The sequence below is a fragment of the Acomys russatus genome, chromosome 19 (genome assembly GCF_903995435.1).
Source record: "Acomys russatus chromosome 19, mAcoRus1.1, whole genome shotgun sequence".
NCBI classification, from domain to species: Eukaryota; Metazoa; Chordata; class Mammalia; order Rodentia; family Muridae; genus Acomys; species Acomys russatus.
The window spans coordinates 63,308,466-63,323,465 of NC_067155.1; the positions used below are offsets into that span (position 1 = coordinate 63,308,466).

Here is a 15,000-nt window from a genome sequence, read left to right on the forward strand (position 1 = left end):
CCTAACGCTCTGACCTTTCAATACAGTTAGTTCCTCATGTCGTGGTGACCTCCAACCATAAAGTTATTTTTGTTACTACTTCATAAGTGTAATTTTGCCTACTATTATGAATTGTACTGTAAATATCTGTGTCTTCTGATGGTCTTCGGTGACGCCTATTGAAAGGGGTCATTTGACCCCCAAAGAGGTCACGCCCCACAGGTTGAGAACCATTGGCCTATGAAGAGACGTCCATCTTCTTCTCTTCAGAATCCCATCTACCTGGTGGCCCTGTGTTCTTTGCTGTGGCCCCTGGATGTTCTTGGAACTATTCCCTGATAAATTCAGAATTCTGGGGGAAGGAATTTGTGCACTTCTGGGTAAAGTGGTTCCCTGCCTGCCTTTAAACCTGCAAAGATGAATCACTCCATATATCAAAAGTTTCATTTAGGGCTTTGGAAGAAACACAGCCGCTGTTGGCTGAGAGTCATGATGGACCCTGTAGCACCTACAGCGTAACAGGGGATGAAACTGTGTGGGTCAGCTGAGTGTGTCAGCTGCGTGGATCAGCTGTGTGGGTCAGCTGCGTGGGTCAGCTGCGTGGGTCAGCTGCGTGGGTCAGCTGTGTGGGTCAGCTGCGTGGGTCAGCTGTGTGGGTCAGCTGCGTGGGTCAGCTGCGTGGGTCAGCTGCGTGGGTCGGCTGTGTGGGTCAGCTGTGTCGGTCAGCTGTGTGGGTCAGCTGCGTGGGTCAGCTGCGTGGGTCAGCTGAGTGGGTCGGCTGTGTGGGTCAGCTGTGTGGGTCAGCTGTGTGGGTCAGCTGCGTGGGTCAGCTGCGTGGGTCAGCTGCGTGGGTCAGCTGCGTGGGTCAGCTGCGTGGGTCAGCTGCGTGGGTCAGCTGAGTGGGTCGGCTGTGTGGGTCAGCTGTGTGGGTCAGCTGCGTGGATCAGCTGCGTGGGTCAGCTGTCTGGGTCAGCTGAGTGGGTCAGCTGTGTGGGTCAGCTGAGTGGGTCAGCTGTGTGGGTCAGCTGCGTGGGCCAACTGCGTGGGTCAGCTGCGTGGGTCAGCTGAGTGGGTCAGCTGTGTGGGTCAGCTGCGTGGGTCAGCTGCTTTATACCTGCCCCCAGCCTGCTGTGTAACAGGGGATGAAGCAGAGAGGGTCTCTGTGTGGGTCAGATGGCCTTTATAGCCCCTACCCCCACCCCAAGTATCACCAAATTGGGAACATCAGGAGCCTTCCTGGGTGATGCTGGTGGAGTCTTGTACATGGCCCTGTTATGATGATGCTGGTGGATTCTTGTACGTGGCCCTGTTATGGCGATGCTGGTGGAGTCTTGTACCCTGTGGCTGCCCTGAGGCTGAACAAGCATTTAGTTTCATATTTTGCAGATGAGGCTCATGGAAAACAGTGTGTGTGTATGTATGTGTGTGTGTTTTGAGACAGGGTCTCACACTATAGCCCAGGCTAGCCTCCAATTGACAGCAGTCCTCCTGCCTCAGCCTTGCAAGTGGTAGGTTCAAAGTTCATGGCCACCATAGCATGGGAGAGGTGAGAGTGACCCCGTGGAGCTCAGGTCCTGAGAACCTTGGTCCTGGCCACTGCCTTGCCATCTCAACAAGCCCTTCCTTGGCTTCCAGATTGGCCACCGTGACTTTGACGTGGAAAAGCGTCTCCGCAGGGACCTCAGGAGAACGCATGCTCTGTTGTCTGATGTTCAGCTCCTTCTGGCTACCATGGAAGACAGCAGGACGTCAGTCAGCAAGGAAGAGCTGGAGAAGGTGCACAGCTTGGTGAGTGCTGAGGAGATGTGGGAGGAGGAGGGGCGGGACTCGGTCTCGTCCTTCCACCAACTATGTCTGTGTAAAGGGCATGAGCAGGCTAGGGCTGAGGCTAGAGGGTGTGAGCGCTTGGATGCTATTGGTGACAGCCAGGGCTGGGTATAGAAGACACAGTATCAGGACTAATATGGCGAAGGCAGCTCCTCACAGAACCAAGGAGAACTACTGTGGCCATTTGACTATCTACTCAGATGCTGATGATGCTGGTCAAGCTTTGTGAGTGCTACCAGCTGCCACTGGTTGGATCCTCTCCCCACCCCCTCCATGTACTAAATCCCTGTGCGTGTTGTCATCTGGCACCTCTGGACAGCTCAGTACCTCACATTGGCCAATGAGCAGAGGTTCATCCATGGATTCTGATGGTTTGGTGGTCCATGGTCACTTAGCCCCATCCCTGTGGGCTTGAGCTGAAGCAGAGCATCATGGGAGAGATGGCATAGTGAAATGGGATGTTCTCTCCTCATGGCCAGAAGGGAGGGATGAAGGGAGAGAGGGAGAGGGAGGGAGGGAGGGAAAGAAAGGGAGGGAGAGAGGGAGACACATAGAGAGGGAGGGAGGGAGAGAGGGAGACACGTAGAGAGGGAGGGAGGGAGAGAGAAGCAGGAGGGAGGAAGGGAGGGAAAGAAAGGGAGGGAGAGAGGGAGACACATAGAGAGGGAGGGAGGGAGAGAGGGAGACACATAGAGAGGGAGGGAGGGAGAGAGAAGAAGGAGGGAGGGAGGGAGAGAAAGGGAAGGAGGGAGAGAGGCAGAGAGGGAGGGAGGAAAAGAGAGAGAGAAAGGGGGGGGTTAGGAAAGGGACACCAAACAAACTCCTACCAACCCAGGAGACGCTGAGCTGCCTGTCCCACACTCTTTGGTTCCCCATCTTCCCCCAGTGGCCACCGTTCAGGCCCAGACCTTCATTGTTTGGGCACTGGGCTTCATGTCGTCTTCACGATCATATTGGAACCAGATGCTCCTGTTGACTCTGTTTCTTAGCAATTAAACTTTATTATACAACCCAACTAGCTTATACAAGAAGGAAAAAGGTTAAAGGGACAAAAGAGTGAACCTTCCGGTAGCCGTTCCACGGGACGGGTCCTCAGGTGTCTCTCTGGCCCGCGTGCTGGTCCAGCTGGTCCGCTGCCCCCCGCATGCTCTCTCTGCAGCCGACTTTGTTATTCTGTCTTCCCCAACTGCCTGAGTCACGTGGGAAGGACCGGCTCCTTCTCCCGGTGAGGGTCCATTAGAAAGACAATAGTCCAGGTGGAGTTCCCAGGTCTGCTTCCTGAATTCCAGACCCAAGATGGCTCCACTCAGTCTGTCACAAGGTATTCATGGGGTGCCCCAAGGGTAAAGCCTGCCAAGATTGCTCCCACCTGTGACAAAGCTTAATCTTTCCCACATGCTCCTAGTCATCACGAGCAATTCTGGGAGGCAGAGGAGTGCCTGTGCCCACTGTATAGATGGGGACATTTGCCCAGCGGTGACAATGCGTGGGGCTAAGGAACACAGGAAGTGACAGCGCTGGGTCCTGGAGCTTTTGGCTCTGAGTGCAGAACCCAGGTCCCTGTGTGTTGGAGGAGAGCAGGGGAGGCCTGGTCATCTTGGCTCAGTTGGGGAATGAGCACCTCACACTCACCCAGCCCTCCCAGGGTACGAGGACCTCACATCCCTGTTCCTGCATCCTAGTCTACCTCACTCAGCCCTCCCAGGGCGCGAGGACCTTACATCCTTGTTCCTGCATCCTAGTCTACCAAACCCCCAGGTGACTGTTCTGACAAAAGAGCCCAGGGTAGATTTCTCTCTTCCTTTCCCCTTTCCCCCACTTTAAGAGAATTCCTATGTCCTCTGCAGGGTTAAGATGTGTGTTCCAGGAAGCAGTGGTGTTTAACGAGGGCAGCTTGAGCAGAGTCAAAGAGCCTCTTTCCTCTGACAGCCCTCTTTCTTGCTCTCCGAATTGGGGCTCCCATCAAAGGGATCCACAGCCTTGGCTCTCTGCCGCTGTTGTCATGGAAATCACTTTAAGGATGGAGCTCCTGGACCAGAGGTCAGGGTGCAGTCGCTTTGGCTCCTGGCACACGTGTCCAGATGTGAGAATTGGAGCTAATTAGATAAAGCAGCGATGGTTCCCGGTACTACCGCAGTTCCTGTCTGGTGCCTGGCATTTGTTCTCTGCCCAGAGGGCCCAAGGCACAGAGACAGGCAGGTTGGGAAGGGAGGAGCGGGAGGAAGAGAGGGAGCCAACCTCACGTGGTGGAGCTGCTGTGTGTGGAGGTGAAAGGTTTCCTCCTTTCGTCGATGTGTGTGCTCGGCTGTGTGTTTATAAGGCACCTACTGTGTGCCACGTGACGGGTGGGATGCAGGAGGAGTTGTCAGTAAGACAGCTGTGGTACGTCCCAGTCCTATGAAATGCACATCTGATGGAAATGCCAAATGGTGGCACAGATACATGCAAAGGCCTAACCCCGAGGGAGGAGGGAAGAGGCTACGTCTCCTCTGTGCATACCTGGGGGAAGAGATAAAGGAGGGAGGTTTGGATTTCATCCCAAGTGGGTGAGACAGAAGCCCCTGGCAACTTCCAGCAGAGCCTGAACTGATGAGACTTGCAGGTGAGCTTTGGCTGGCTGCAGTGTGTGCCGTTGCAGGCAATCCTTTTGATGCCTAAGCAGGTGGATGCGCCTGTATCTCACCCCTCGTACTCACGAGAAGCCAGACTCTAAGAGGCTGACCGAACCCTTGATCCAGGGGCACGTAACGAGGCATGCCTGGGGCTGTAGGTGCAGCTACCCTGGGCTCTTGAACCTCTGCTCACCCGATGCGGTCCTGTTAACGTGCTGAAGCACCTGGGAGGGACCAGGCCTGACCTCAGAGCCTAGAACACAGCTGCACCTCTGAGAGCTGAGCGTTTTGTCCCCAGTTTGTCCCCATTTGTTCTCTCCTGTTAAGTCTGGGTTAGAAATGATGTGGTTTCTGTTGCTGTTGCTGTCATCAAGGGCACAATTCCTGTCCCAGCCAGAGCTGGAGGCCTCTTATACCCCAGCACCATGATGCTGCTGCCTTAGGCAGAACATCGCCCCCTCCCCTTTGGGCAGATACCCCTATGAGCCAGTCACTGCATCAGTGTGGCTCCTCCCACCTTTGGCATCTCCATTGGAATGTGTCTCAGTCAACACCAGCTCGTGTTCCTCCTGAGAGTCCCCGAGGCATGGGCATGAGATAGGTAAGGGGTTCAAATCCTGCCTGTGCCTGGGTGTCCCTGAGCCAGGCCCTACCTTCCGAGGACGCCTGCGACTCATTCCAAGGAGGCGTCACAGACCCCAGAGAACACCAGATCTGAGAGAGAATCCGCTGAATTTCCTGTGCTAAGACCTCCAGGATCAGGGCTGGGGACGGAGCTGGCAGAGTGCTCCCCCAGCATATAGTACCCCTGGAGACCGCAGCTTCCATGCCAGCACTGACTGGACATGAAGGCAGGAGGACCAGAAGTCCAAGGTCATCCTTAGCTAGGTAGCAAGAGGCCGGGCTAGGCTTATGACCTTGTGACATAATATCCTCCCCTCCTCAATAAAACCCCTCTGAGACAGCAGGTAAGGAAGCTGGCAGCTGTCCCCTCCGCTCACCTGTGTTGGCTGCTGGGAAAGGGGGCGTCTTTGGCTTCTGGGTGCAGCTTTTTTTTAATTGCTAATTAATTCCCATGGGATGTTTTCACTGAAACTAACATGGAAACAAGACATTCCAGCAACCAAGATGGATATTGAGATAATCGCTGTGCTAATGACATCTGTGAAGCCAGGGTCTGGCAGGAGCTGGCACCTGCTCTGAGGAGAGAGTGGAAGCCGGTGGCAGCTCCTGGGCGCTAGTTAGTTATCATTTGGATTTTGTGTCTGTGACCTCCCTTCCCAGAGGAGGCAGGAGAGTGGCTTCTGTTAACTGGCGAGTGGGTTTTGTTTTCTATTGTTGACTTAGCTCTTGCTCAGGCTCCTGCCTGCTAAGAGCAAACGCTCCACCCGCCCCCGCCCCCCCCAACACCTGTAGATCTCCTGCCAGGAATTCTCTCTCTGCTGGCTTTGTGTCTTGTCCAGAGAGCCTTTCTGTCACTTGATGGCAGGGGGAGAGGTAAGGGGGAGGGGACGCTTCTCAGGGCTTTGCATGTACCAGCCAGGCGCTCTGCCACAGCCCTGGGCTTGCCACCTCATCTTTGGAGAAAGACTTTGAAGATCTCAATAGAGTCCTGGTTGCTTGCCTGCAAGATCTGCGGGTGACTTCCCATCATCCTTTGTACCTAGTCCAGATTCCTTAGTCCCACCTGTAGGCTGCCCAGCCCAGCTCCTTCCCTCCAGTCTAAGCATCATCACACAGCCGTGTCCCACACTGCTGTCTGTCATGTCTGTTCTCACCTTGTCAACTGGCTCCAGCTCCTGCCTTCTTAGCCCTATTTGCCTGATGAATATCTGTCCTCTGAACTCAACTTCAGGCATCCCTCTCCCGTGGGTGGGTGAAAGGTCATCTTGTCCTGCTCTCATCCGTATCACTTTCCACCAAAACTGTCATCCTTATCGAAAGCCACAGAGGTTATAAGATGCAGGATTGGGATTTGAACACAGGGTGGCAGCACTCCAGATGCCACACCCCTTCCAGAACCCTCTGGTGCTCTGGTGGGCCCCTCCCCTCCTGGACTGTGGCTGGGCCATTAGGCCTTGCCCATCTTCACCATGAATTCCCAGCCATGATTAACTACCAGCCTGGAGCTCCCATCAGAGAAGACTGATAACCCTGATCTATCCCCAGTGCTCTTAATTGGGGTATTTGTCACCATGTGTCACCTATGCTTCCATGAGACAGTGGAGGTAATTAACAAGCCCTGGGAAGATGCCCCGATGGAAGCCTTTGTATGACCAGGCACCTTGGGGACACGTCTCCCCAGCCTGCAGCCCCAGAATGGTGGCCTCACTAAGTGTTTTATTTGAAGAGCTTTTGTTTTTTTCTCTAAGGACTATGTTGGAGGGAATTGATTCAATATTAACCTAACCTCCTGTCAGGGGAGATAAAGAGCGTGTTGTAATTGGCTGGAAACATGGTGGTCACAGGTTTGTTCGCCCACAAATATTGACACTTCCTTGGCCGTGATGAACGAAGCGTGAAGGCGGCCTCGCTCTTACATTACAGGCAGGAAATCTAGTTTTCTGTCTAAAGGGCAGCCTCTGCTTAGCTGGGGATGGCCAGGCAAGGAGCACAGCCCTGGGCCCCCAAGGTAACAGTGACAGGAGAATACATCCTTTGTGTACCACCAGGCACCCCGCGGTGCTTGATGCCATGACATAATCCTATACCCCCAGAATAACCTGAGCCCAGTGGGTTCTGGGAAACCAGGGCAGCTGCTCAGAAATGTGTCTCCATGAAGCAAATCCCCAGCAGCCACAGAGGCTGCCCAGCCATTCCCACTGGAGGCTGGAGCCCTGCGGCACACCTAAGGGGAAGGCTGAGCCCATGGGGAGGGGTCAACGCTGCAAATCGAGAGTTGGGTAAGGCTTGATGTGTAGGGGATGGGGGAGTGTGGCTTAGTGGATAAGACCTGAGTCTGTATCCTCAGCACCATGTAAAACGAGGGCGTGTCTGTCGGTGCCTCCGGCATGGCGGTTGGAGAGAGGCCGATCGGTCCTCAGAGCTGGCCTAACTGAAGCAGTTAGCCTCTAGTTCAGGGAGGCGAAGAGCGATAGAGAAGGGCGCCCTGTGTGTGTGCATGGGTGTGTGCACCTGCACACTCACTTGTATGCACCATGCACAACACACACACACAACATAGAATGCATACCGCACACATGCACACCAGGCACATAACATATAACATACAAACACACACCACACACAACACACACACACACACACACACACACACACACACACACCAAGTTTCAGTTTTCTAAACCAGAGCAGAGCAGACTGGCCCGCCTTAAGTCTGGGCACTCGGTTTGCCACAGCGACAAACGTTTTCCTGTCTGTTCCTGACACAAAGGTGGCAGACCCACACTGCGCCCAGGAGCCGAACCTTTAGGGCTTTGGTCTCACCGCTGTCCTTGGCAGCAGTTTCTTTATGCTACGGATTGAGTTCAAGGCCAGCTTGACTAACTTTGTGAAACCCTGTCTTAAAACAAAACAAAACAGACAAGAAATGTGGTCTGGGCATGCGGCTGAGTAAACGAATGCCTGCTGAGCCCGTGCTTGCCCCGCAAGGCCCTGGGCTCAGTGCTCAGCACTGAGAACACCTCTGTAGACCCGCTAGTGAATGGCGGTCTCCACGTGGGGCAGGACAATTCTGGGACAGTCAGTGAAGCTTGTCACCCTGTCAACTTGGAAGTTGTATCTTGGATCCACTGTGGTATAAACATGGTTAGAGTCTCTTGACATTTAAATTTTTCATTTTTGATTATATATGTGTACATGTGCTGTGTAGGAGGTATGTGACAAGAGTGTAGGTGCTCAGAAAGGCCACGAGAGGGCATTGGAGCCCCTGGAGGTGGAATTATTGGCAGTTTTGAGCTGCCTAACAATTGTCTTAGGAACCAAACTTGGATCCTCTGGAAGAGCAGCAAGTGCTCCTAACCACTGAGCTGTCTCCTCAGCCCTCAGTGGACAATTTTAGTACATCTGCAGTGACATTTGCATTCGTTGCATGTGGTTGGGAGTGTCTGCAGCATGGACAGTGGGTGGCCCCCTCTGGAGAAGACCTCCATACTGGAGGTGGAGTCTTTCCAAGCGCCAAGGTGGCATGCCCGGCCTGGAAAGCGTCCAGCCTGGCTGGCGCTGTAAATTAGGTGGAACGCTCCCCCTGTGACATTTTCCCACTCTGTGGTTTTAAATCCCTCAAGTTTGTTTAACCAAACCCAGAAATCTAGGATCTAAGCTCTCTGCAGAAAGACAGCGCTCCCATTCCTCCTATTTGCAGATGTCCAGCCGACTCCTTTGGAAGCCCTGGAAGCCCAGAGAAAACATTTCCCCAAGTATTTAGAGCAGGCAGAAGATGGCTTCTCATAAGAAAGCAAAGGCGTTCCTGGGCTTACAGTCGCTGTGTGTGTGATAGGGATCTCAGTCACCCTCCCTGAAGGCTGGTGGCTGGCAGAGAGACGGCAGTGGGTGGGGGTGGGGAGGGGGGGACAGAGTCAGGATGGCAAGGGGAGAGAGAGAGTGGGGGGGCGCTGAGAGAGACAGTATGGATGGAGAGAGCAGGGGTGTGGGGGTGTAGGGAGAGAGAGTAGGGGGCCAGGGAGGCAGCAGAGAAAGGTCTCTGGTCAGGACTGAGCCCATGGGGAAGAGATCTAAAGCAGAATCATGTGCAGAAGGGTGTGTGGGACCCAGGGGCACTTGGGTCTGGAGCCTTGAAGACTTAAATCTGACCTTGGGAAATCACAGGTCACCCTCCTCCCCCTGCAATGGGATATTTCGTCTATAAAAGAATGGGCTGATCCTTCGCACGCGCGCGCGCGCACACACACATACACAAACACACATACACACACACAGTAGCATGGACTACAGTTACTAGTGGTATCCAGGGCTCCACAGGACCAGAGAGTATGGGAATTCCCATCACCCCAGCACCGTGGGAAGAAGAGTGTTCTCCATCCTGTGTAGGGAGCCTGGAGGCTGGTTACCCCTCCACAGGTGTCTGCTCCACCCTTTGTGCACAGGAGTGGCAAATCCATGAGTGCAAGCATGCTCGAGTGTGCCCACCCACACGCACACACATGCTCACACATGCACACATGTACACACATGTGCTGTGACCTCTTCCTTGGTTGTAGTGGGACAGATTTATCCTTAGGGAGAGCCCTTCTTCTAGCCTCTCTGTCTCACCAGAGGCCTCGCGGTTCCAGCTTGGAAGATCAAACTCAGCCTAAAGTCCCACCTCTCTGAATGGCACCCCACCAACACGTTATCCCCACCCACCTTCTGTCATTGTCACGGCCACTGTAGCATGTGGGCAGAGCAAGGTGACTTGACATCATAGTTGCTCTTTGTGTGTTGGAGGAAGTGGAGTTGTTCCTAAGACGGCTGTGCACAAACTGTCTGGACTCTAGGCCTTTCTTACATGGTCAGTGTGCTGCGTGCTCAGGGGTCACCCTGAGGGGAAGAGGACCCTTTAGCAGGATCCTGGGCCACTTTACTCCCCTCCTCTTGTCTCTTAGCACCAAGCCCTTTAGTTTTACCTGTTTGTTTGTTTTTTGTTTTTGTTTTTTGTGGCAGGGTTGGCCTGGAACTCAGCCTCATGCTGGATTACAGGCGTGTGGTGCCATGGCCACACCCTTAACCCTTCAGGAGCTTGTGGTTTCTAAAGTGTGTCCGGGGAATTCTGGACTCGCTTCTGTTCCTGTGACTGTGTGTCTCTGGGCTAGGTGCTGCCCTGCTCTGAGTCCTGGGTGTTTTTCTTGGGTGTTTTTCTGTCTGGAGCATGTCTAAGGGGTATTCTATTTGCAGACTCTAAAGATCCAGGGAAATTACTAGTTGCACACTGGACATAGTGTCTGTGTACTGATATGGGTTTCTCTCCCCCTCCCCCGTCTCTGTCTCTCCGTCTCTCTGTCTCTGTCTCTGTCTCTGTCTCTGTCTCTCTCTCTCTCTCTCTCTCTCTCTCTCTCTCTGTCACCAAGATTATTATTTATTTATTTTCTGTATACAAGTGCTCTGTCTGCATGTACACCTGCAGACCAGAAAAGGGCATTAGATCACATTACAGAAGGTTGTGAGCCACCACGTGGTTGCTGGGAAGTGAACTCAGGACCTCTGGAAGAGCAGACAGTGCTCTTAAGCGCTGAGCCATCACTCCAGCCCCCCATGATTTGGGTTTCTCAATGGGACTGGTCACTCTTGGAGCCAGGGCATGTGCTTAGGTAGCTGTAGGCTACCAATAGGCGAGAAGGCAGAGGCTGAGAAAGCAGCTTGAGTTACTGGCTCAGCCTTCGAGATCTGGTCAAAGCTGAGCATAAGAAGAGCCTTCTGTGCAGAACATTTTTCCTTTAAAAGGGTTGCAGACCAGCTCAAGTCAAGCCCTGGTCAGGCCTGGCAGGCTCCCGCTGTCCTTCAAGTCACACACCTCCCATGATAATCATCCTGATAATCATCCTGATAATCATCCTTCTCACCCCACCATCCCTTGGCCTCACTATCTGTCCTTGCCTGTCTCCTCTGGGAAAGCGGACCAGTTGACTGCTCCTTGCATGTCCCTGGTGCTAAGTTGGCAGTAGGTGTCCTCAGCTGTCTGCCCTAGGGGACTGAGGAGCAGCTCATTCCTGCATCCGGGTTTCGAGCTGCCACAGGACAGTGCAGGGCATTGGAGCGGGCTTGGACCCAGGCTGCCTCATGCACTTACACAGTGCTGTGTTGACGGACAGGTGTAAGGTGTGGGGGTAGCTGGCTAGGGCTGGGCTGGGCTGGGCTAGGGCTGGGGCTGGGCTGGCTGGGCTGGGCTGGGCTAGGGCTGGGCTGGGCTGGGCTGGGCTAGGGCTGGGCTGGGCTGGGCTAGGGCTGGGCTGGGCTAGGGCTGGGCTAGGGCTGGGCTGGGCTGGGCTGGGCTGGGCTGGGCTGGGCTGGGCTGGGCTGGGCTGGGCTGGGCTAGGGCTGGGCTGGGCTGGGCTGAGCTGGGCTGGCTAGGGCTGGGCTGGGCTGGGCTGGGCTGGGCTGGGCTGGGCTGGGCTGGGCTGGGCTGGGCTGGGCTGGCTGGGCTGGGGGCGGCTGGGCTGGGCTGGGCTGGGCTGGGACTGGGCGGACTGGGCTGGGCTGGCTGGGCTGGGCTAGGGCTGGCGTAGGCTGGGCTGGGCTGGGGCTGGGCTAGGGCTGGGTGGGCTGGCTGGGCTGCGGACTGGGCTGAGCTGGGTGGGCGGGCTGGGCTGGGGCTGGGATGGGCTGGGCTAGGGCTGGGCTGGGCGATGGGCTGGACTGGGCTGGGCTGGGCTGGGCTGGGCTAGGGCTGGGTAGGGCTGGCTGGGCTGGCGGGTGGGTGGCTGGGCTGGGCTGGGCTGGCTGGGCTGGGCTGGCTGGGCTGGGCTAGGGCTGGGCTGGCTAGGGCTGGGCTGGGCTGGGCTGGGCTGGGCTAGGGCTGGGCTGGGCTGGGCTGGGCTGGCTGGGGCTGGGCTGGGCTGGGCTGGGCTGGCTGGGCTGACTGCTGGCTGGGCTGGACTGGGCTGGGCTGGGCTAGGGCTGGGCTAGGGCTGGGCTAGGGCTGGGCTGGGCTAGGGCTGGGCTGGGCTGGACTGGGCTGAGCTGGGCTGGGCTGGGCTAGGGCTAGGGCTGAGCTGGGCTGGGCTGAGCTGGGCTGGGCTGGGCTAAGGCTGGGCTGGGCTGGGCTGGGCTGGGCTGAGCTGGGCTGGGCTAGGGCTGGGCTGGACTGGGCTGGCTGTTTGAGGTGGGTGTTAGAGAAGCAACTTCCTCCTTTTCATTCCACTTCCTGTTCCTGCACAGCTGGAGCAGAGCGAGGCCAAGTGTGAGGATGCACTGAAGACCCAAAAGCTGCTGACTGCGGACTTGGAGAGCATGCACAGCGAGCTGGAGAGCATGACCCGGAGCAAGAGCCTGGTACTGCCCCTCCCACAGCCCCAGAAGTGCAGGCTCAAGGTCTGACATCAGCCTGCCAGGGGCACAGCCTTGTATGGCACAAAGACGCTTACAGTGGATCTGTGGGGCGCCCCCTTGAAAGCCCACTGAGTCCCCTGGGGGTACAGGCGTCTGTTGTAGACCTTCTGGGTGCTCAGCTCTATAAGGTGAATAAGGGACCTTCCTGTGGACCGGCTGAACACTCACTCAGCTCCCTAAGAAGCAAAGGGAATTTATCATGAGCCTACTGGGTGCTCGGCACTGAATTCAACAGGACACACACACACACACACACACGTGCACACATACACACGCACACGTGTGCACCAACAGTGAGATCCCATTCATAAAGGCAGAGAGGAAACTTGCTGTACACCTACTGTGTGCTGAGTAGCATGAATTTGCACAGCTGATCCTATGTCCATGTGTGCTCACAGTTGTTGGTGGTTCTCAGGAACCTCTCACCACCCTGCGGTGTTCTTATGCCACGGGGACTCTGTGTTTGTCATCAGACTGCTGCATGCCATCTTCTCTAACAGGAAAAGCATGTCTCTCACAGGCTCCCTTCAACTCCCTGTAAACAGAAGACCTGGCTATTCATTATAACGTTATTGTGTGGTCACCACTGCAGGGGGACAGATGAGCCATGGTGTAGCCCTGTCATGTTGGTGACAATGTCTGGGGTCTGGATGATCTGACTCACCTTAAATTTGTGCTTGACATACATAATTCTATACTTTGCCTAGAAATGGAGAGGATCAGCTCAGGCATGTGCAGGGTCCTTTTGTCCTGTATTTTACTTGTGTATGCGTACACATCGTTTCAGAGTTTCTATTGTGGTGATCAACACCATGACTGAAAGCAACTTGGGAAGAAAAGGGCTTATTTTGTCTTACATGCTCACACTCCATCTCTGGGGGAAGTCAGGGCAGGAACTCAAGGCAGGAACCCGGAGGCAGGAACTCAAGGCAGGAACCTGGAGGCAGGAACTCAAGGGAGGAACCCGGAGGCAGGAACTCAAGGCAGGAACCTGAGGTAGGAACTGCAGCAGAAGCCATGGAGGGCTGCTGCTTACTGGCTTCCTATTCACTGCTTGCTCTATCTGATTTCATGTATACCCCCTGGAACCACTAATCTACATGGTAGCAGCACCTACTATGGGCTGGGGCCTCTCACATTATCATTAAACAAGAAAGTGTCCCATGGGCTTGCCCACAGGTCAATCTAGAAGGGCTTTTCTCAGCCAAGGTTCCCCCTTCTCAAATGACTCTAGGTTGTGTCCAGTTGGAAAAAAGCTAACTAGGAAACACCTGCACATGTGCGAGCACACCATCCACAGGATACGCCTACACACATGTACAGGGAACACCTGCACATGTGCGAGCACACCATCCACAGGATACGCCTACACACATGTACAGGGAGCACCTGCATGTGCGAGCACACCATCCACAGGATGCGCCTACACACATGTACAGGGAACACCTGCACATGTGCGAGCGAGCACACCATCCACAGGATGCGCCTACACACATGTACAGGGAGCACCTGCACATGTGCGAGCACACCATCCACAGGATGCGCCTACACACATATACAGGGAACACATGCATGTGCGAGCACCCATCCACAGCATGCGCCTACACACATGTACAGGGAGCACCTGCATGTGCGAGCAACCATCCACAGCATGCGCCTACACACATGTACAGGGAGCACCTGCAACATGTGCGAGCACACCATCCACAGCATGCGCCCTACACCACATGTAACAGGGAAACACCTGCATGTGCGAGCACACCATCCACAGGATGCGCCTACACACATGTACAGGGAGCACCTGCACATGTGCGAGCACACCATCCACAGGCATGCGCCTACACACATGTACAGGGAGCACCTGCATGTGCGAGCACCACCATCCACAGCATGCGCCTACCACACATTGTACAGGGAGCACCTGCACATGTGCGAGCACACCATCCACAGGATGCGCCTACACACATGTACAGGGAGCACCTGCATGTGCGAGCACACCATCCACAGCATGCGCCTACACACATGTACAGGGAAACACCTGCATGTGCGAGCACACCATCCACAGGATGCGCCTACACACATGTACAGGGAACACCTGCATGTGCGAGCACACCATCCACAGCATGCGCCTACACACATGTACAGGGAGCACCTGCACATGTGCGAGCACACCATCCACAGCATGCGCCTACACACATGTACAGGGAACACCTGCATGTGCGAGCACACCATCCACAGGATGCCACCTACCACACATGTACAGGAGCATCTGCACATGTGCGAGCACACCATCCACAGCATGCGCCTACACACATGTACAGGGAACACCCTGCATGTGCGAGCACACCATCCACAGCATGCGCCCACACACATGTACAGGAACACCTGCATTGCGAGCACACCATCCACAGCATGCGCCTACACACATGTACAGGGAACACCTGCACATGTGCGAGCACACCATCCACAGCATGCGCCTACACACATGTACGGGAACACCTGCATGTGCGAGCACACCATCCACAGCATGCGCCTACACATGTACAGGGAGCACCTGCACATGTGCGAGCACACCATC

The 15,000-nt window shown here is 55.2% G+C and overlaps 1 protein-coding gene across 1 annotated transcript in view; it reads left to right on the forward strand.

Annotated features, from left to right (window-relative positions):
* The window catches only part of Myo18b (myosin XVIIIB), a 200,747-nt gene that overhangs the window by 107,357 nt on the left and 78,390 nt on the right, over positions 1-15,000 (forward strand). The window contains 2 exon segments of the mRNA XM_051162160.1: positions 1,615-1,767; positions 12,252-12,365. Of these exon segments, the coding sequence (XP_051018117.1) occupies positions 1,615-1,767; positions 12,252-12,365 (267 nt within the window).